At 39.0% G+C, this 22,348-nt stretch overlaps 1 protein-coding gene across 2 annotated transcripts in view; it reads left to right on the top strand.

Moving 5' to 3' along the window:
* LOC134219937 (FERM, ARHGEF and pleckstrin domain-containing protein 2-like) overlaps nucleotides 1-22,348 on the top strand; it is a 200,796-nt gene that overhangs the window by 131,679 nt on the left and 46,769 nt on the right. For both annotated transcript variants that reach the window (XM_062698841.1, XM_062698840.1), the window contains one exon: nucleotides 21,979-22,309. In XM_062698841.1, coding sequence (XP_062554825.1) covers nucleotides 21,979-22,309 — 331 coding nt within the window. The remainder of the gene's footprint in view (nucleotides 1-21,978; nucleotides 22,310-22,348) is intronic.

The following is a 22,348-nucleotide window of genomic DNA, read 5'->3' as shown; positions in this document are numbered from 1 at the left end:
TTATTAATGATAGTATTTGAAGTTCAAAAATTCTATTTATAAAATTTTCAGACCTGGGCAAAATGTGCTATTTTAGGGGAACTGTCCCGTTTTCCAAACAAAGAAATACAGCACCAATTTCGTTGCTTCTTTTTGCTAACATACGTGCTTACTGCTGAAAAAATCACAACAATAAGAAACAAGTCAAGGAGCAGTAACCCTACTAAAATAGAAGAGGTACTGCTAATACGTCAACGAAAAATTATTCAGTGTTTTTTGTTTTCAACTCTACGTCAAGTTTATCAATACAATTTCTCAGAAAATGCAAAACAAAGAATAAGATAAATTTTATTTAAATATTCTATTGGAAATTATTTTTTGTGAACTTTTTTGAAACATTTATAAGTAATACAGCGAAATTTTCTAATCTAAAAATGATATCAACACTATTGCTGATTGTGCATCTTTAATTGCTAATGCCTTCTGCAAACAAATGAAAGTAATTATTTTAGTCAAATTTTTATTTTCATCAGTGTAGTTGATTTTGTTTGCTGGGGAATCAGAACTGTTATAGTATAACCATGTTTTAATGTACGTGTCGTTTAGCACCAAGCACAACTTAACAAATGGTCAGTCATATGACATATGACTCGTACCCATCCCGGGATCATGTGGATTATGAAACCAATCACCTGGATGAGCAGACCAAATCTCTCTAATTTTATTCTTTTTCATCCACCACCGCAGCCCACGCTGCCTCAGCCATCATCGGCCTCTAGCCGTGAACTCCGAGCGATACAATGGGCGATTGCATCCATCGCAACCGACCCCACTGCATCCGACCATCATCAAGCACAGAATGACAAAAAAATGCACCCACTTCTTTCATGCATATTCGCAGACCCACGTTCTACCGCTGGTGACTGCATGATGTCGCTGTGTAGGTAAACACAGCGAACGAACGAACAAAACGAAAAAATGCGCGAGCAAAAAGCACGTCAGTACGCGCTGCTGTCACAAATTGTAATGACTCGCACATGGCAGACACTGCTTCTTTTATACACAAAGAAAATCTTCCGATAGACCTGAAGGCCCGTGACATACCGCATTCTGATGTCCGTGTTAGGAACGCACGGGATTGGTTACATATGAAATTTTTACTGGATTTGACAAGAATTGAAATTTTCAATAGCTCTTCGTTAATAATTTTAAGTTTCAATGAAATACGCAAATTGCTGGAGAGTCGATTGATATATAAATCTTAAAAATCCATCGAAAGATAAAGGCGCTAGTAACGTTCAAAATCTTCCCTCCCAGCGTAACGCTCTCGATTTCCAAAAATCTAAATGACACCCAGTATAGTAAAGAAAGACGTAAGTCCTACGTCAAAAATTTGTGTGCATAGATTTTTGGGGCCGGGGAAGGTTTTAAACATGGTTCAAGACCCCCCCATACAAATTAAACACCAATTTTTTCATAACTCAAGAATTAATCAAGCAAATCTGGCATGTGGAGGTTTTGGAAGGGAAGATATGTTTCTGTGGTGGTTTGAAACCCCTCCCTCTTCTGGAAAGGATGACTCCCATACAAGTGAAATTGAAAGTTCTGCATAACTCGATAACTAATCAGAAAATAAATCAATTTTAGGCGAAACGAAGTTCGTTAGGTCTGCTATAGTCTTCTTCATCTATAATCTATATTCTATAACATAAAAATGAATTTCTGTCTGTCTGACCCTTATAGACTCGGAAACTACTGAACCGATCGGTGTGAAAATTTGCATGTAGAGATTTTTGGGGCCGAGGAAGGTTCTTAAGGTCTGAGGGAAGGGTTTTCCGTTACAAAAGCACGTGGTAGCACTCTCTGAGAGAAAAAATTGCCCAATTCAGCGCGCCAGAATGACGCTGCCAGTGTCGCTAAAATTATTTCATCATTATGCAGTTTAAAATTGCTTGAGAATTTGCCGTAAGCGGAGAACAAAAGGAATTGGCAACATTGGGGAAGAAATTTATCACTCATGCAGTGGTTCGGCGAGAGAACAGCAGCAGCGCCGACAAATCACGTAATGAGGAAATCAAAATAAACAAACTCCAGTTGGTTTTGGAAAATGACAACATGAGCCGTTTCTAGAACAACATTAGAAAATATCGTGAGAGAATTTCTATTCAAGGTTTCCACAAAAGCTTTGAAAAGTATTTGGGTGATAACAGTGGTGCTGGTGTAAGTAAGACAAATAAGACAAATAAGACCAATAAGGAATTACTTCGGAACTTCCTCCAGGAATTCGTTCGGAAGTTCCTCCAGGAATTCCTTCGGAAGTTCCTCCAGGAATTTCTCTGGAAGTTCCTCTAGAAGTTCCTCCAGGAATTCCTCTGGAAGTTCCTCCAGGAATTCCTCTGGAAGTTCCTTCAGGAATTCCTCTGGAAGTTCCTTCAGGAATTCCTCCGGAAGTTACTCCAGGAATTCCTCCGGAAGTTCCTCCAGGAATTCCTCAGGAAGTTCCTCCAGGAATTCGTTCGGAAGTTCCTCCAGGAATTCCTCTGGAAGTTCCTCCAGGAATTCCTCTGGAAGTTCCTCCAGGAATTCCTCCGGAAGTTCCTCCAGGAATTCCTCCGGAAGTTCCTCCAGGAATTCCTCCGGAAGTTCCTCCAGGAATTCCTCCGGAAGTTCCTCCAGGAATTCCTCCGGAAGTTCCTCCAGGAATTCCTCCGGAAGTTACTCCAGGAATTCCTCCGGAAGTTACTCCAGGAAATTCCCGAGGGAACTTCCGGATGAATTCCCGAAGGAACTTCCAGAGGAATTCCCGAAGGAACTTCCGGAAGAATTCCTGAAGGAACTTCCGGAGGATTTCCCGAAAGAACTTCCGGAGGATTTCCCGAAAGAACTTCCGGTGGAATTCCCGAAGGAACTTTCGGAGGAATTCCCGAAGAAACTTCCGGAGGAATTACTGGAGGAACTTTCGGAGGAATTACTGGAGGAACTTCCGGAGGAATTCCTGGAGGAACTTCCGGAGGAATACCTGAAGGAACTTCAGAAGGAATTCCTGGAGAAACTTCTGAAGGAATTCTCGGAGGAACTTCCGGAGGAAATACCGGAGGAATTCCCGAAGGAACTTCTGGAGGAATACCTGGAGGGACTTCCGTAGGAATTTGTCTTGTTTGTCTTATTTTTCCTATTTGTATTATTTGCTTTATTTGTCTTATTTGATTTATTTTGCTTATTTGTTTTATTTGTCTTATTTATTCTCAACTGTTTATCTCATATCATTCCTATATTTGATTTCAATTTATATATTTGGTATTCTCGTGTTCACAAATAGGAATACGCTTTTTTCTTGTGTCACGCTAGATACAAAGTTGACGGACTTTCTACCGCTCTCATCGCTCCTTTCCTGCCGTGCACCAGAAGAAAATATGCTGTTGGCTGCTCTCCCGAAATGGTAAATTTTGTATGGAATTTAAAAAACTTGGTTGAAGTAAAAAGAGCTTCCTGCAAAATTTATTGCGGTGACATATACTTTTTATTACATCAAAATGATCGTTGGAAAAATTCAAAACTTTTGTCAGTTGGGTTTTGCGAAATTCGGTTCCTTTGTGCCTCAAATCATCGGAGAGAGGTACTGAGAAGCGATAATTTCAGTTGTACAATTGTTCAGTATTTAGAGCTTAATTCAAATTTGGGAAATAGTAGGTCCATGAAATTTTTTAGAAACATTCCTTGATAAATTTCAAAGAGATTGTCAGTTGGGATAAGCGAAATTCGTTCCCAGTTCCGAGTTATAAACATTTTAGTACGAAAATAGCGCTCTACCGCGAGAGAGCTTCCCTCAGATCTTAAGACGGTTCGAGACCTCTCCCTAATCTACAAAGAGGAGCTCCCATACAAATGAAAGATTAAACTTCATATAAAATTTCCTTGTCGAATATAATCTATTGCAAACAAATCGGATCAAGATAAGTGCCTAAAAGATGAGTGAGTTTCATTTTGCGCACATACATACACACATGCACACACAGACAGACATCATCTCAATTCGTCGAGCTGAGTCGATTGGTATATAACATTATGGGTCTCTGGACCTTCTATCACAAAATCGTCTTGGAAGTGAATATATAGCCTTTTCGTCACACCTTGGTGTACTCAAATCATCAAACAGATCATCAAAAATACAACTACCGAACGATCTGTAATCCCATTGGTTCCTATTAAAAATTGGTTAGATTGGTCATTGCGTTCCGGAGTTATATCCAAATTACTGTTTTTTCCCAAGGGTCCCCCCCTTGAAAAAAAATCGATTTTTTTTTTCGTTCGGGGCACAAATGTTTAGCAATGAATGCAAACAAATGGGAATTGTTGAATATTATGGAATCTATCGCCCTAAAGTGTTATTTTTTTTATCTATCTTATGTACTTTTCGTAATACATTTTATGATGCACGAGAAAGGCACCATCTCCGCTAGGGGGATTAATATGGGTTTTTAAATAAAATTATGCGAAATCATAATGAAACAATGATAATAACAATGCGTGTGCTATTTATAATACATGAAATAGAAAGAGGAACGAACTGTGCTCTTTTTGTTTACAGTTGACATTGCATTGATTGAATATTTACTCTCATTTAATAGAACTGAACTTGTTCAGGTCAATCGTCATTGAAGTGAAAAATCGTCACACATGAAATGAAATATTCCCAACCTTGTCCTCATCCCTCAACGAGTCCGCAGTAGACCCACATTTCCGACAGTTCCGCAACATCAGATGAACCCTCCTACATTCTGCTAGTAAACGTTACTCTTTTGCTTATAACAAAAACGTTGAACATCACAGCCTTCGATCTGGCTTTCGATGCTGCACAGAGAAAAGTATGATAATAAATGTCCACTTTAGTTTCTTGTTCAACATTGTATCACTCTTCGAACCTCAAAATTTCAACGCTAATAATTTTACAGCAAACATAGAAACACTCATGTGGAAAATTGAGAAGAATAATTTTATTTATGATCCTCTGTCACGGTTCCACGGTAAGGCACATCATCACAACAAGGAGAAGCTTGTATCCGCAGAGAAGTGTCTGCAAAACGTGACTTATAGCTGGCAGTGATGCGCTGTCGTTGTCATTGACGAAAGTACTTTTTAATGACGAGATAAATTTCAAGGCGGTAACGCAGCTAGACAGTCAGCCAGTCAGAAGTGTGTATTTTTTGCTGTACAATGTGTCAGCCAAGTTGGCGCCGCACAGAGTGTTGAGACTATTGATATCAATAAATTGATGATCCCCGCTTCCTCGCAGAAAGCGAATCCACCAACAGTTGTTTATGCTGGTAAAGTTGTCCTATCCAATTGAAAAAATGCTCATGAAAAGAGTTCTGAACAAATGCATGTATTTGAGATTATACTATAACTACATAATACTATGGTAATAGACAGCTCGGTTTTGGAATTTTCGAATCAAAATATTGGTATCAGCTGAAAGGCCGGTTCATTCAGCTATTGAATAAAATAAAATTATTCCAAGAGGTTTTTATTTTTGTCTCTGCTCCGAAACAAACCTTTTGGAAGTTCAATGACCCCATACATGCCGCTGCAGTCAATTCACTTACTACGGCCAAATATCCGCATCAACTTGGCCACGTGCCATCGATTCTAACCCAGAAAATCGACATCCACGAAACAGTTAATTGTGAAAAAACAAGAGAAAAATGTCTGCATCGCTACTGACAGAGAAATTCTTTCTCTGTTTTGGAAAATTCGAAAGAATAATAAGACATTCAAATAAATATAAGCAGCTTCTCATTCCAGCTTGATTACAGTTGAAGTTCTTCATCTCACATATCAGCGCTGTTTACACTCGTGCTGCTTATGTCGCATTTTCTATCATCTGCGACGTCCTATGGGGTTTTGCGAATTAAAAAGAAAAACCTCCAGGCAATACGGTATTCATACGCTGTTTAAAGGCATTTTTTTAAAGCCTTTGGGATGTCGTTGGTTTTTGAAATTTGATTCATCAAAATTTAATTGAAAAATAGGTGTTATTTTTGTTGAAGACGAACGTAATTCAGAATTATACCCTTTATAGTTTATATGCTTTTATAAAACAATAAGCATCTCTACAGTATACATTTACAATCATGAGCACTCATCCCGTGCAAATGTTCTTTCGCGTCATCAGTGTTTCCACGGAAAGCTTTTTTTTCTTTATTGTCATTCTTTTTGTTCGTTGCTTTCCATTGGGAAAACACACCTCGCCCCGTCTATTACTTATTCAATATTGCTTCATGGTTACACTTTTTGCCTTTCTCGTATACTAAGTATACGTAAAGGCTATATGTTCGCTCCAAAAACAAACTTTTTATAGGAGGCTCGGAGACCCATAGTGTTATATACCGATCGACTCAGCTCGATGAATTCAGGTGATGTCTTTTTTTTTTTTACAAGGGAGAATGCATTTACACACTAACCCAGTACACGTGCATTGTAGTTGCCAAACTACCACACGGAAGTGTACTGGAGTGTCGGACTCGACCATACCGGTAATACCGACTAAACTCCCTTGGGCTCCACCATCGTTTCCCCCAGGAACTACCTCGCAGTACTACTTCTGGGGGGACGGCAGTACTAAGCGTACTCACTCATTATCGCTCACACAGGCACTCGTCCCACGCGAGACTGACTTGGGTGCTCGCACCCCATTCACTCCATTTGAGTCTTACTTGGATGCTCTCCCGGACGCTCCGCTGCCATGCCTCGAGGTGTCAATAGCGGTAACTGCCTGGGCCTACAGATATTGCGCTACGACACTCTGCCTCAGCACGAGCAGATCAATCACACCACTGCCGAAGCAGACCATACGCTACCCTGCCGAAGCAGGGACACTCCCCATGCACCACATGTGCACAACTGTAGGTGTGTGGGTACAACCCACTGCTACCCTGCCGCCGAAGCAGCTTCTCCAAAGACCATTCGCTCCATGTGACCCTTTTTCGGGTGCTCACTCTAACACTCCACTGCAATGCCTCGAGGTGTCGATGGGATACCTCGACTCCTGCCTAAGCATGTGCAGTCCATACTCAGACTTCTGCTGCGCTTTGAGGTGACAATAGCGGCGGAGACACGCTATGACACTCCTGCCTCAGCACAACCAGATCACTCACTCCCTGCCGAAGCAGCTCACGCGCTACCCTACCGAAGTAGGTACACTCCACAACTTATTCTAACACTCCACTGCCATGCCTCGAGGTGTCGATAGCGGTATGTGGGGACTAATCAACGATACTACGCTACGACACTCTTACCTTAGCATGTGCAGTCCATACTCAGACTTCTGCTGCGCTTCGAGGTGGTGGCCACAGCGGCGGCGACTCGCTATGACACTCCTGCCTCAGCACAAACAGATCACTCACTCCCTGCCGAAGCAGCTCACGCACTACCCTACCGAAGTAGGGACACTCCACATGCCAGTTGGCACTCCCTCCCTGGGCTTGTGCTTTTGAAGCGGCACACAGTCGCTTTGATAGAGTCCGCTTACGGGCACTTGTGGTTTTTTGGGAGGGATTTTAACAGAGCCCACTGCTAAATCCCACCACGCCCTAGGCAGTTCTCCCTGACTCGCAGACAGCTGGGGAGGGGTCGTCAAGCCCTTGGACATCATGCTGTTCCTGCTGTCCCTGCTGCCCCCAGGTGATGTCTGTGTGTGTGTGTGTGTGTGTGTGTGTGTGTGTGTGTGTATGTGCGCAAAAAGTCTAGCCAACTTTTCAGGCACTTAGCCCCAACCTTAGCACTTAGCTCGCAACAAGTTGCATTCGACGCAGAATCCTGTCCCATTGTTTCCTATTGAAAATTGGCCGGATCAGACTATGGGCTCAGAAGTTATGGTCAAAATACTTTTTTTTTAGACAACAACGAGTGGAAAAGTCTAGCCCATTTTTCAGGCACTTACCCTTAACCGATTTGCTCGCAACAAGTTACATTCGACGCAGAATCCTGTCCCATTGTTTCCTATTGACAATTGCCCGGATGGGCTTGGGCTTGGGCTTGAAGTTATGGCCAAAATACTTTTTCTCATAAAAAAGCGCGTAAAAATTTATAGCTCACTTTTTTAGCACTTACCCTCAACCAATTTCCTCGCAACAGGTTGCATTCGACGCAAAAACATGTCCCATTGTTTCCTATTGAAAATTGGCCAGATCGGACTATGGGCTCGGTAGATATGCCCAAAATATTTGTTTTCATACCAAAAGTGCGTAGAAATTACTCACTCGAAAAAAACGAGAAAGGCACTATCACCGCTAGGTGGATTAATCGGGGTTTTTCTCTGTGACATCGCCTAAACAATCACGCGTCGCTAAGAATAGACTTCACTGGAAGTAACTATTAAGCCTAGGAATCGCATTTCATATTTTCAAATGAATAATAAAAATTTGTCAAAAATTGTTATAGTCCCTCGATATCGGTAATCGAATTTCGCATATCTTGGTTTATCTCTCCGGGTTTGGATCAACCTTAGCGGGAAACGGAAATACATAATGTTTGGCAAGTGAGAATGCTACCTTTCACAAGACGGACTTGAAGAGAAGAAAAATCCATACCCATTAAAAATACATGCTCAGTCAGGCTTTGAACAAAATGCTAGAAGCGAAAACCGTTGTAGGATTGGCGAACATGGAAGGAGACAGCGCTGTCGGCGGAAATTGGACGAATAACAAACAGAAAAGTGCCCGACCGAACCGAACCGGCATGGTGTGGTGTTTGGCAAGTTTTGCACGGTATTTGCAGTGTAATGTTGGTTTTATGATGAGTTTTTCGCCCGGTAGTGAGGCGCGCCTCACGAAGACAGTTTTGGTTACATTCGTCAGACTAAGTAAAACTGTATGAATAAAAATGCCACGTGCGAGAATGAAGGGGGTGAATCCTTTTCAGCGGTTGTGTTGGCTAAAATGTTTGTACTTCATGTACAGTGGTGGATGGGAAAACAGTAGTACTATTTGGAGCCAATTCCACTACCCAAAAGAATAAAAATATGATTTTACAGTATGTACACTATGCAACTGAATTTCCTAATATGAAATATGAATATGAAACTACTAAACTTGTAACGTAATCAACTTTTTAACACAACACTGTTCTAGCATAAATGCAAGTGTGTCAACGACAACAACTTACTTGATACTTGATACTAGATGGGCTACAGCTCTTCGATGAACCTACGCCGAATGACAACAACGACAACAACATTCGAATTAAAAAAAAATAGCCCAAAACTTTGCTAAATTTGAACTCAATCCGGCTCGATTTTTGGGGAGCTTCTTATTTATAAAAGCTTTGATATTTTTTATGCAAATTTCCCCAAATAGATAAAAAAAACCCAGATTGATCCACCTAGCGGTGATGGTGCCTTTCTCGTTTTTTTTTCGAGTGAGTAATTTCTACGCACTTTTGGCATAAAAAAAAATATTTTGGGCATATCTACCAAGCCCATAGTCCGATCTGGCCAATTTTCAATAGGAAACAATGGGACAAGTCGAGTCAAGTACGAGACACTGAAGACGGCCTTACCTTTGAGGTCGAAATACGTATCTGTCAAGATACAATTAAGTGGTGGAATTCAATGGCATGGTATAAACTCGTCTTATGACAGGTGAAAACATTCCACTAAAAAGCTCAAAATAATTTTCTTATCAATGGGACATGTTTTTGCGTCGAATGCAATCTGTTGCGAGCAAATCGGTTAGGGCTAAGTGCCTGAAAAGTTGGCTAGTCTTTTTGCGCACATACACACACACAGACATCACCTCAATTCGTCGAGCTGAGTCGATTGGTATATTATGGGTCACTATGGGTCTCCAAGCCTCCTATAAAAAGTTTGTTTTTGGAGCGAACATATAGCCTTTACGTATACTTTTTTTGTTAATTGCCAGATCCAAAAATGCTGCTTGTAAAACGGATGTAAAGATGTACTGCTGTTGCTACGACCGCCACCACCATCGAACGAAATTTTCATGCGCACCACCACAGCCGTTGTCGCTGGGACCGCTTCTGGACGCCTGGAAACACGGGGCTTTTCATTCACAGGAAAAACGAAGCAGTGGATCAAAAGGCCCGTACCTTACTGCAATCTGATGTCCGTGTTGGGGATTTATGAACGAGATTGATTATTTCTGAATTTTTCTCCCGGTTTGGAAAGAAATAACATTTTCAATAGTTTAACGTTGATAATCAATAGTATCAATAGAATTGGCAAATTGCTGGAGAGTTTCCGAATCGATTGATAAGCAATTGTCGAAAATCCGTCGAAAGATAAAGACGCTATTAGCGTTTGAAATCTATCCTAATTTCGTGACGGTCTCGAATTTAGAAATTTCCGTTTTACACCCTGTATCTGAGTATTCCCCTTAGACGTAGTTTACGTCAAAAATGCTGGCAAATTAATTCTTTTGTGTAAAATGGTGATTCTGAAAAATCATAATCTTTAGAGAAAATTTCACTTGGCAACAACTGACGCCATCCATACGAATACATATTTGCAGCACCTACGATGCGCGCCCGTAATTGTGTTGCTGGAATAACAAAACCGAATAAGAATTTCACTGCCACTGAAGCCATCTCCCTCCGACGCGCGCTCGTGATTCTGCTAACGACGGCAGGCAACTTTATGGCGTCGCCAAGCGGTTAATTTTCACTTTGAATAAAATCCGCCTCGCCTCAATCTTCCTTTGTGTAGAATGGTGGTCCTGAGAAGAACCGATTAGTTCCAAATATGTCGACGACCGCTTTCCGCGACATTTCAAATTTTCATTGAATTTTCTTATAATGAATAAAGATTGCTCATTAGTTCCGCCTCTTTGTTGTCCGGTATGACTGCAAATATTGTGTAACCGTCACACACTCACCAAAGGGGCGTGGCTAAAGGTTCAACTTTATTGATTACGAGAAAGCAGCTCTTCCGCGCGCGCGAGTCAATTCGTTCGAGATGTAGCGGAGAGCAGACCGTGGTACCACCTTCGGCATCGGCGGAGCTCCTACCGGGAATTTTATTCCCGGCGATGGTGTGGGTCGCGCGGTCGTCGTCATTAACATTAACAGCGCTCAGATTAAATTTTCTTGTATGAAGTAGGGGGAATGACGGCTTTGGCAGGTTTTGTTCTATTATTGTCAGGGGGTTTTTGTTGGCAAAACTTAATTGCTTGGTGATGGAAGATTGTTTTCCGTTGGTAGTGGAATCACGAGAGCACGATTCAGGGAATGACTTATAATTTTAGTAGATAGTCATCCATGCGACATACGGAAAACATACGATGATTCAACTCATCCATGAGTTTTTAGATGCTGAGTTGGGCTTGATTTGAATCGTCCATGAGTTTTTACCACAACAGACCAAACCACAGGCGTTATCGCTGGAACCGCGCTGGTCCGTTCTCCGTGACATCCAGAATGAAAATGACTCGCGCACGCGAAACACGGGGCTTTTTATACACAGGGAAAACGAAGCAGTGGATCAAAAGGCCCGTACCTTACTACAATCTGATGTCCGTGTTGGGGATTTATGAACGGAATTGAATTTTTCACCCGGTTTGGAAAGAAATAACATTTTCAATAGTTAAACGTTGATAATCAATAGTATCAATAGAATTGGCAAATTGCTGGAGAGTATCCGAATCTATTGATAAGCAAATCTCGAAAATCCATCGAAAGATAAAGACGCTATTAGCGTTTGAAATCTATCCTAATTTCGTGACGGTCTCGAATTTGTTTTTTTCGGTTTTACACCCTGTATCTGAGTCTTCTCCTTAGACGTAGTTTACGTCAAAAAAGGCGTGAACAAGTTTTATTATCGTCTTCTGTTTCCGGTTTCAAAATTTTACCGGAAAAATAATAAATTTTTAAACTTTCCAAAATAAAATCTCAAGTCATTTCATGAGTTTTTCGATTTTTTATATTTTTTATATTATTTTTTCTATTTCTCAGTTCACTCATTATCGAAGATCCAGTGGGTCAAAAGAGAAAATTAATATTTGTTCTGGCCTTATTTGCTCTACCAATTCCTGAATTGTCTGCTTCTACAGTCATGGGCTGTACCTCGCTATTCAGGACGGCCTTCATCGAAGTGCTCCCAAGTCCTCGTCTGCGACTGAGACAGACAGACGATCATGTCGGAATCAAAATTTCCAGCAATGATTACGACAATTATTTCTACAACACCGATGGTACCAAGATGAATACACTACTGTAATCATCTTGGATGGTATTGGCGAATCAGATGACGAAGTCACTTCGCTCTTATTCGATAATATCTGGACCTATATTATTTTTATTTTCGAAACTAATTTATAAATTTAACCGAATTTGGAGAAACTCTCTAAAGGATGCGAAACATTGTTCAAATGTTCCGTCGATCGCCAGTGAACAACTCGGTTCTTCAGAGAAAGGAGGAAAAACGGTTTGGGAAGAAACTCCAACTTGTTCAGGATTTAAAGGATCTGAAATCTAGCCCTAGAGTGTTACATAGTGAACTAGACATAAAAAACAGAAACTTATATAGAAAACTAGCGCTACATAGTCTTGTGGGAGCGCTCACCGGACTCGATAAGAATGAAAGTACGTTAGGGGCCGTACACATATTACATAAGCACTTTTGGAGGGAGGGGGTTTGTTGTTTTCTTACGCGCCATATAAATAAAAAATCCTTTGTATGGGAAAAATCTTACATGGGGGGAGGGGGGTCGAAAAACCCAGAAAAATTGCTTACGTAATAAGTGTATGACCCCTTAGGCTGGTATTAGAGGCGCTGGGGAGGGGATGTGTGATTGTGACGCAACGCTGTTGACGGCTGAAACGGGTAAATAAACGCTTGTCTTACTTATAAGATGGCTTAAAAGTGAAGAAAAGTAATTCTCGAATTCTGATGAGCTTTCGATCGCTTCCTGTCATTAGCTGATTATTAATACACATTCCACACACCACCTTCTATATCTGACGGGAATCAGGTACCATCTCTCAAAGAAGCTATGATCTAGAAACAGGCGATCTAGAGACGTCGTAGATTGGATAATTTCATCAATAAGGAGCATGCTCTGTTTGAAGTACCTGGAGAACTAGCATCGAGTCTAGAGAAGGTTGGCATTGAAGTCAATTAAACCCAGTTCTCTGATACAGATTTTAAAATAACTGCACTAAGGCTGATGACATACTGGAAGCGAAGAGAAGCGAAGCGAAGAGGATGGAGATAAGCAAAGCGAAGTGAAGCGGCGATCAAAGCGATACTGGAAGCGTTTTTCAGAGTGTTAATCTCGCAACAAATACAAGTGTAAAAACATGGATTTCGTCAGATGGAGAATATTTTGCTTTACCAAACAAATTTAGCGCAAAGAAGAAGAGTGTTGAGGAGATTTATAGAATGTCGCAATTGAAAACCGATTTTATGATGTGAGCGATACATTATCACCACATACAAACAGACGTAGGGTGTAGCTATGGTAAAACTTTATGGGCCATGTTTTATTTCTATTTTACGTTTGCTCTTATGGAAGATCCATTAATTACGTAACGAGAAATGTTCAACCCCTCTCCCCCTATGTCACAATTTTTGTATGAAACAACGCCCCTCCTCCTTAAAACGTTACCTAATTTATGGATGTTCCTCTTACGACATTTCTATACACTGAAGTTGATTAGTACTCGGGAGATACGTACTGCCGTGAATCGCATATCTGTCCCATCTTTGCTGCGTTTCCTATTCATATGGGATGCGATTCACGGCAGCGTACCTCATAAAAACAACATCCACAAAAGTCGTTTTGTCTCTGCTCCCAACCTTTTTGAAAAACGGCGTAAACAAAAGCAAATCCCAAAATTCCACAGAAAAAAGGAAAAACATTGCCCACCAACCAATCGGCAAAAAATTGGGACAACAATTTTCTTATCTACCGGATTGTTCCCGAAGTTTTAACATGAGGACATAAGCAAAAATTGCGCAAACCCGATTTTCGTTGAAGTTGTTTTTTTTTCGATTATCGAGATTTACGCAGTTTTAACTGCGAGATTTTTTTTTTCGAAATAACGATTCATGATTCGTTTTTGTCATTCATATAAAATAAAATAATAGGGTTTCTTACCCCATTCCCGGCCTAACATGCGTATGACTGCATTATTCAATTGATAGTTATCACAGGAAGCAACTTTTCCTGAATTTTTTGGGCCGTATAATACTGCATTGGGGTTCACTTCTGCTTAAAAATAGCTATTCGTGCAAAATATCGTTCAAAAGAGCCTTTATTTGATTTAAATTAACGAGGAGCAGCACTCATTTCAGTCATAGCGATTTCCATTCCGGCATACATAAAACCAGAGACGTTGTTTATAGATAGAGACCCGCAAACAGTGAAGCCGAAAGTACCAAACGAACCGTCGAACGCGGTACCAAACGAGCAAAGTAAACAAACATTACCAATCGGTACTAAATGCAAGATAGGTATTGTAATCAACATTATAGAAATTATAAAAAAGTTTGAAAAGTTCAGTAAATGAAGATGTTTTCAGAGTTCTCATAGCAAATTTATATATGGTATTTAATCATATTTACTGTTGAATATAAGGAAATGGTGCTAAACAAGAGAAAATATGTAGTTGGAGCAAGCGAAATAACTGCTCACACTGAGAGTCACTTCAAGTTCTCACAATTTTTTATGTTGCCGATCGCACAGATTTTTTTTGTCTGCTGGCCGTGAAGCCAGAATTGCTTTTATTCTCTCCGCGTGTCTCTATATAATACCATCGTCTCTGCATAAAACCAGCTCCCGGCCTAAACAAAATTTCGCTCAACCTCTCAACATTTTACTCTCATTCTCTCTCGGGACGGTAGAAAATGCGACATAAACAAAAATATGCACGTTCCACGACAACAAGATGCCAGATGGTATTATTCATAATCATTTTTATTTGGTTGAGAAGATATATTTACTCTTCCAAATTTCTTCCAAATACTTAAAAACAATATTTTTTTTCACCTTAATACTTAACATGATAGCGTCAACGTATTAGACAATTTTCCTATTAACGATAAAGGTTATTTTCATAATCCTGGCCTTTCGGCAGCACGGTGCGGCTAGACGTTCTTGGGCCGAGCTGAATTTTTGTAAGTTCTAGTGATATGTTCTAGTGATAAGATTGAAGTGCGTGTGTTTAGCATTATGGTGTAGTGATTAAAAGCTTGACGCAATGGTTGTATCGAGCACTGTGACGATTTTCAGGTAGGTGTTTTCTTGATGATACTGTAAAAGTGGAAAGAATCACTTCGGCTCAGTGGTGTGGCATCGGAGAGCGAAATTTTGAAATCTACATTTTTATTTTCTACAATTGAATCAATTAGGAGTAAAACAAGTTAGTGAAAGATATTGAGTATTGTGAAAAATAAAGACTTTTTTAAAATTATCAATCATAAACCTACGGCTTCCAAACAGTATAAATCATTAGGGTTCTGTGCAGTGAGCCGGGAACCGGGTCCATAGGCCCAAGTAGTGATTTACCCTATAACTTTTGTTCCATTCTTAGAAAGTTTTGCGGTCAAACTAAAAGTTGAAAAAAATACACGCATTTGAAAGTGCCCCATTTCTAAATGATCTGGTCTTTATGTATAAGCTCTATGTGATTCCATCCGAACACTCAACAACACTTCAAGTGCTGGCAGCTCAACCAAGTCTCGTCTAGGTTTTCCTGGAATCAACTCGTAGAATGTCCCATTCCTGTCAACTATTAAGGCATCGCGTACTTGCAACTCAACTTGCCTTTTATTTAATTTTAAGGAAAGGTTGGTCATTTGTAACGATAAGTAAACATCTAAAATTAAGGAAATAATTCTTATTATATTATTACATCTCATCATGGGTCATGTATAGAATTTACAAACAATTCAAGTGATGTGATGTCAAGTATAATTGGAATAATTTCAATTTTCCAAACATTCGGCTTCCACTGTAGTTCCTGCTTGCTTATGTATGCTGTTCTGAAGCATAAAACTTTCCACTCTCGCCAGGCATTTATTCCTTCTATCAGTGGGATGGTAACCAGACATGGTCCGAAAACTGAATAAAATGACGACAGCAGTAAACTGCATATGAATATGATTTGCATATGGAAGAGAGCATGGTAAACTTTTCAATTCCGTTGGCAATGGGGGCGAATAAATCGCATAAATGTGACGTAGATGAAAGACTAAGACTTGTGCTTCATGTTGTCTGGTTCTCGTGCATGCACTTTATGGTTTCGTATATTTACATTTCGATAATAATAGCACTGTTAGGAGGAGAAGGCTTTCTTAAAAATTGAATGTGGCTAAACTGCAGGAGAAGATATGTTAGGTGGATGCTTCACTGCTAGATTTGAATCATTTGAAAACACGGAGTTAAGTTTCAGCTTGAAATAACCATAAACGGTTGCTCCTCTGAAATTTCCCAAACAGTTATACCACAGATAAACAGTATTATATAGGTCTTCCAGGTCTATATTCATTCTCTTCGATCAATACAACGCACAGTGTTCGATTTCGTCGAATTCACGATCAAAATTGAATAACTTTGAAACCGTTGGTTTTAGACGTTTGATATCTTCTACAAAGTTTTTAGACATGAAAAGACGCATCTTTTGATGTAATGAAATTGAAGATTAATCCACCTACAAGTGAGAAAAAAATTTTCTTTTCACCAAAAACAAAAATAGAGAATTGATTTCTTCAGAACAGGTGTAGAGTTCGACATTGCGAGAAACTTCGTAGAACATTCCGAAGCTCTATCTATTGAAGGTATCGAAATATGAGCGTTATCCGAGGATGACCCCCTTAAAACAGTTTTTTTAATTAAACTTTTAATCCAGATTTTTTACATTTTCGTGATATTCTACAAAGTTATTCGGGTTAACAAAATACGCATTTTGATTACTGTAGAGAGTTTCTACCCTTCAAACTAAAAAAGTTATTTAAATTTTCCTATTATTTTTAGGTTAACTTTTACCTTAAGTAACTCCTTCCGGCGCAAAATGGCGCAGTAGGATCAGATGGTATCTGAAAGTCCTGGCTTTCTGCTACAGCTGACATGTGAAACCCCTTGTAGGCAAGAGTGGGTAAGGTATGTTACATTCAGAGGAAGTGTCCAATGTATTGGAGTTCGAAACACTCGATTTTACGATCAAAACTGAATTACATTTAAACCTTAACATTTGAAGGTTTGGTCTCTTCTAAGAAGTTCTTAGGGATGAAAAGACGCTTCTTTTGAAATACAATTTTTAATGGTTAATTAGAAGTTAGTTGAAAAATTTTACTCCAAAGTAAGAACAAATTACGTCTATCAAGTTCCACTATATTTAGAACATCATTTGAAATAGTTTGGGAAACAAATATTCAATTAAAATGTTGAAAGCAAACTAGTATTTTCTTTAATAAAGTTACTTTTGGAAACAGCTGAATAAAGCAACGAAAGCAACGTTTTGAGCGAAAACGATCACCTAGTATTTCCGTATATAAATGAGCGTTGCACCCTACTATGACAGGAGCACATTGAACACTGACAAAAATATATTTATTGCATTTATGTTAGGCAATAGCAACAATAGCACTTTTCTCATAATAGCTATTGGAGTTCACATAACAAACATGAGGAACACACGTAATCGATATTTCCTATAAATTCTATAGGTATGTGATATTTTTTTAAAGCAGAGGGTTGTAAGTGCAATAAACTTATTTTCTACATTTTTGCCAATAAAATTATGTGAAAAATATATTGGGTGTCCAATACTATTCGTGATAAATTGAATCTACTACATATAAACTTGTGCGAAATTAACGGAAGATATTTTATTGGAACTTGGTGCAATGAGACTTTTCAAAATTATTAAAAAACTAATGAATTTTTTTTTTTTCTTTAAATTTAAAACCCTCAATTCTATTTGAATATATCAACTATGTATTGCGATGAGCTTAGTTCGCTTTCACGTCAGTGGTAATAATTGATATTTGTTTTGTGTTTAGTTGTAGCAGAAAACGCTGTTGAGAACATAAACATTGTATTTCATTTTTAATGAAATAAAATTTTCAACTTACCTCTAGGAGGATTAATCATAAAAAATTGTATTTCAAAAGAAGCGTCTTTTCATCCCTAAGACCTTCTTAGAAGAGACCGAACCTTCAAATTATAAGGTTTAGGGGAACGTGGGTAGACTTGATCCCCGGGGAGACTTGATCAACCCCTGTTTTATCGAGAACTAAAGTAGTTTTGTTCTAGCGTATTTTTTAGTACAGATCCTCTAAACAAATGACCTTTATGTGGCGAGTTATTTTTTGGATTGACAAACTTATTTATTCTGCAGGGCGGTTTGTATGTTTTGACCTTCCTAAAGATTTTTTTTATTGGCCACGCAAAATTTGAACAACTTTTTATAACAATGACCAAATGCTTTCATTTTTTCACAGCACAAAGCCATAAATATGCTTAATGATCTGTACTGATAAAAATGTCAAAAATCCATCAAAGTTTTATGATATTTGGATTTGAAGTTATTGCCTCAAAATGGGGACACTTGATCCCCCCTTAGTCACCCATACAAAAATTTGGCGAAAAAATTCAAAAAAATATAAATCTGTTCTCAGGCTTCTATTTTTTTGTACATTCGACAGATTTGATGAAGGATTGGCAGGAAAAATTATTTATTGCGTAGATATCGTAGAAAGGGGATCAAGTCTCCCCAAATTTTAAAATTGTATGTGCTGCCGAATTCAATAACAAAAATCGTTCATGTATACGCACAGCAATTCGAAAATCACTCGTATTTTGAAGGAAAAATATTTAAAAAATCTGAGGGCACCTTTCCAATTTTATCAAAGCAAGTTATTGGAGAGGGATCAATTTCCCCCGAATATTTTGAAAGTCGATCAGCAGCAATCCGGCACCTTTCCAATTTTATCAAAGCAAGTTATTGGAGAGGGATCAATTTCCCCCGAATATTTTGAAAGTCGATCAACAGCAATCCAAAAAATCGATTGTGTATCAATAACAACAATAATTTAAGGACTGCCATACATCAGTAATGTTAAATACTATATTTCTTAAAGAGTCTGTGTGGAAATCGCGTATGTTTATTTATTTTTGGCTGTGATACATCGAAAATCAGAAAAGGGGATCAAGTCTACCCAGTCTCCCCTAAAAGTAATTCAGTTTTGATCGTGAAATCGAGTGTTTCGAACTCCAATACATTGTACAATTCTTCTAAATGTAACATACCCTACCCATTCTTGCATACAAGGGGTTTCGCAGGTCAGTTATAGCAGTAAGCTAGGAATTTCAGATGCTATCTGAACCAACTGCGCCATTTTGCGCCGGAAGGAGTTACTTAAGGGAAAAGTTAGCCTAAAAAAATAGAAAAACTTAAATAACTTTTTTAGTTTAAAAGGTAGAAACTCTCTACAGTAATCAAAATGCGTATTTTGTTGACCCGAATAACTTTGTAGAATATCACGAAAATGTAAAAAATCTTGTTGAAAAGTTTAATTAAAAAAACTGTTTTTAAGGGGGTCATCCTCGGATGACGCTCATATTTCGATACCTTTAGTAGATAGAGCTTCGGAATGTTCTACGAAGTTTCTCGCAATGTCAAACTCTACACCTGTTCTGAAGAAATCAATTCTCTATTTATGTTATTGGCGAAAAGAAATTTTTTATCTCACTTGTAGGTGGATTAATCATCAATTTCATTACATCAAAAGATGCGTCTTTTCATGTCTAAAAACTTTGTAGAAGACACCAAACGTCCAAAATCAACGGTTTCAAAGTTATTCAATTTTGATCGTGAAATCGACGAAATCGAACACTGTGCAACGGTTGTTTTGAATTTATATAATTGTCAATTTCGCAAACACAGGAAAGTTACCTACGTGTTTGATATCCTGTACCAGCGCCTTTTGTTGACAATGTCACACAACTTGTAGGCGACAGGATTTTCAGCAAAATGTTATAGCAGTTACGTATGTTTGTGTTTATAACAATAGATGCAGCTTAACACTTATTGATTTACATTACTATGTATGTATGTACCATAGGCGATGGCCATGGTTTCCAAATGCAGTTCGTCTGTATGATTGTATTGAGTGATGTTTTGAAATAGATTCCTTAAAATTGCTCATAACAAAACAAAGAAGTTATAATTTTACTAGTAAACAAAAAGATGTTAAAGCTAATTTAAAAGGACTAATTCCATAAAGGTTCTTTATTTCTAAAACGATTTTGCATTCTAATTGAATCGAAATATCACACATCGGAGCTTATTCTAATTGTGAGTTAGAATGTTCAGATGTAAAACAAACACATTGCACACAACATTGGACTCGCCCGATTACCGATATGAATATTTTATTTAGCACCTTCTCATAAACATGAGTTCAAGTGGAAAAGGGACTGGCCTATATAAGACATTATCTTGGGTGTGCTATACCAAGACTTCATCATGTTTGTATAATATCACATAATAATATGTTGTTTGACGCCGACACGTCTATGGTATTCTTATAGTCAGGGAGGAAAACGGGGTAACTAATCCGACCGTACTCAAATCTCGCAGCCCAATCACGTTTCCGACGGGCGACAACGACGATAACAAAATGGAAATGCTATATTTAGAACTACGGCATTTGTGCCCACGGAAATCCTTCAAGTGGATCCAGTGTATATGCGGGCGTACTAAGGAACAAAAGTTTAGTAAGAATCATAAGGCTCGTGTATCGGGAAAAATACGTGTATTCGGAAACTTTATTTTTCTTTGTAAGCGTGACTTTCAGTCCAAGACTGATTCATCTCGTAATTCAGAAACTTATTTCGACTGCTCTCAGTATAGTGTATGTATAACCTTGCTTATTATAGGATATACCTTCAGCTTATAACTGTAGTAGTGCTTTGCTGGAGGTTGATATTCTTTCAATTGATAAAAGTTGCGACTATAGACGAGGAAAGAAAACAAATATGCTCGTGCCTTTTTGTCTTTCTTGTACACCAAAGTGTAAAGAAAACGTTATATGTTCACTCCAAAAACGAATTTTTGATAGGACTATCAACTCAGCTCAATGAATCGAGGTGATGTCTGTCTGTATGTATGTGCGCAGAAAACTAATTCATTTTCAGGTACCTATCCGTAACCCCGATTTGCTCGAAACAAATTGCATTCGACGAGGAATCTTATCTTATTAGTTCCTATTGGAAATTGGTGAGATTGGACTAAGGACTCAAAATATTAATCAGAGCTTTTATTTTAGGAACGTATTCCTTATCATTTAGCTAAGGAAGGCCCCATCCACCCTCGAATCCACCCTCTTTTAATCTTGCAACACCCAACACGCAGTCCCTTCATTGATAACCTTCAAAATTATAATTAGTGGCTAAATTTGATTTCCATCAAAAATCTATTTAAAAAAATCTTCGAACCCCTACTATTGCATAATTGATTGACGGCCTCAAACTCAATCCGCTGAGTGCTATCATCTAGTAGTACATTCCCAGAAAACTCAATTAGCTATGCCGAATCAATTACATCGTCGAACCTCCCCCGAGAGAATATGAGCTGTCGGGAGGATGTTCCATTAAATCAAACCAATTAGCGTTGCTCTTTTGTTCGGAGTACAACTGAAATACTATGTACCTACATTCTATCAACTTTTACAGACAAACCCCCAACTCCATCCTCTGCTTCTTCGGAGAGTTTGGTTTTGTTTCGAGGTTGGTCGGTGATGAAAAAATGCACATTCAACGGAGGGCGATGAATGAGCACGGGGAATCAATTCTACTCATTTATCATCTCTTCGTTCATCGCAAGAACGGTGTGATAGCTTTCGGATTAATTGAATCAGCAATGGTTTTTATTTGCAACACAGTTGATTCCTACTCTGTGAAGAAATCAAGAGAAATTCAATTTTGGTTTGTGATTGATTGAATCTAATTTTCCACTTTTGGTTGTTTGTTTATTTTACAGGCAAAAGCACTAGGGAAGGTATTGTTCGAACAAGTCTGCCGACAGTTGAACCTGCTAGAGGCGGACTACTTCGGTTTGGAGTACCAGGAGGCACCGTCCGGCACAAAGTACTGGCTGGATCTGGAGAAACCGCTAAACCGACAGGTCGGCCTTTCGCTTATCGAACCGATGCTACGGTTTTGCGTTAAATTCTACACCCCAGATCCGCTGCAACTAGAAGAGGAGTACACCCGGTACCTGTTCTGTTTGCAAGTCAAGCGGGATCTGGCCACCGGCAGTCTGCAGTGCAATGACAACACCGCTGCACTAATGGCCAGTTATATAGTACAAGGTAAGCAGTTTTCAAATCAGATCTGTAGATTTTGGTAGA

Source organism: Armigeres subalbatus, chromosome 3 (assembly GCF_024139115.2).
Source record: "Armigeres subalbatus isolate Guangzhou_Male chromosome 3, GZ_Asu_2, whole genome shotgun sequence".
In the NCBI taxonomy this organism is placed as follows: Eukaryota; Metazoa; Arthropoda; class Insecta; order Diptera; family Culicidae; genus Armigeres; species Armigeres subalbatus.
Note: the sequence above shows the minus strand (reverse complement) of the source record. Positions and strands in the feature narration are given on the sequence as shown.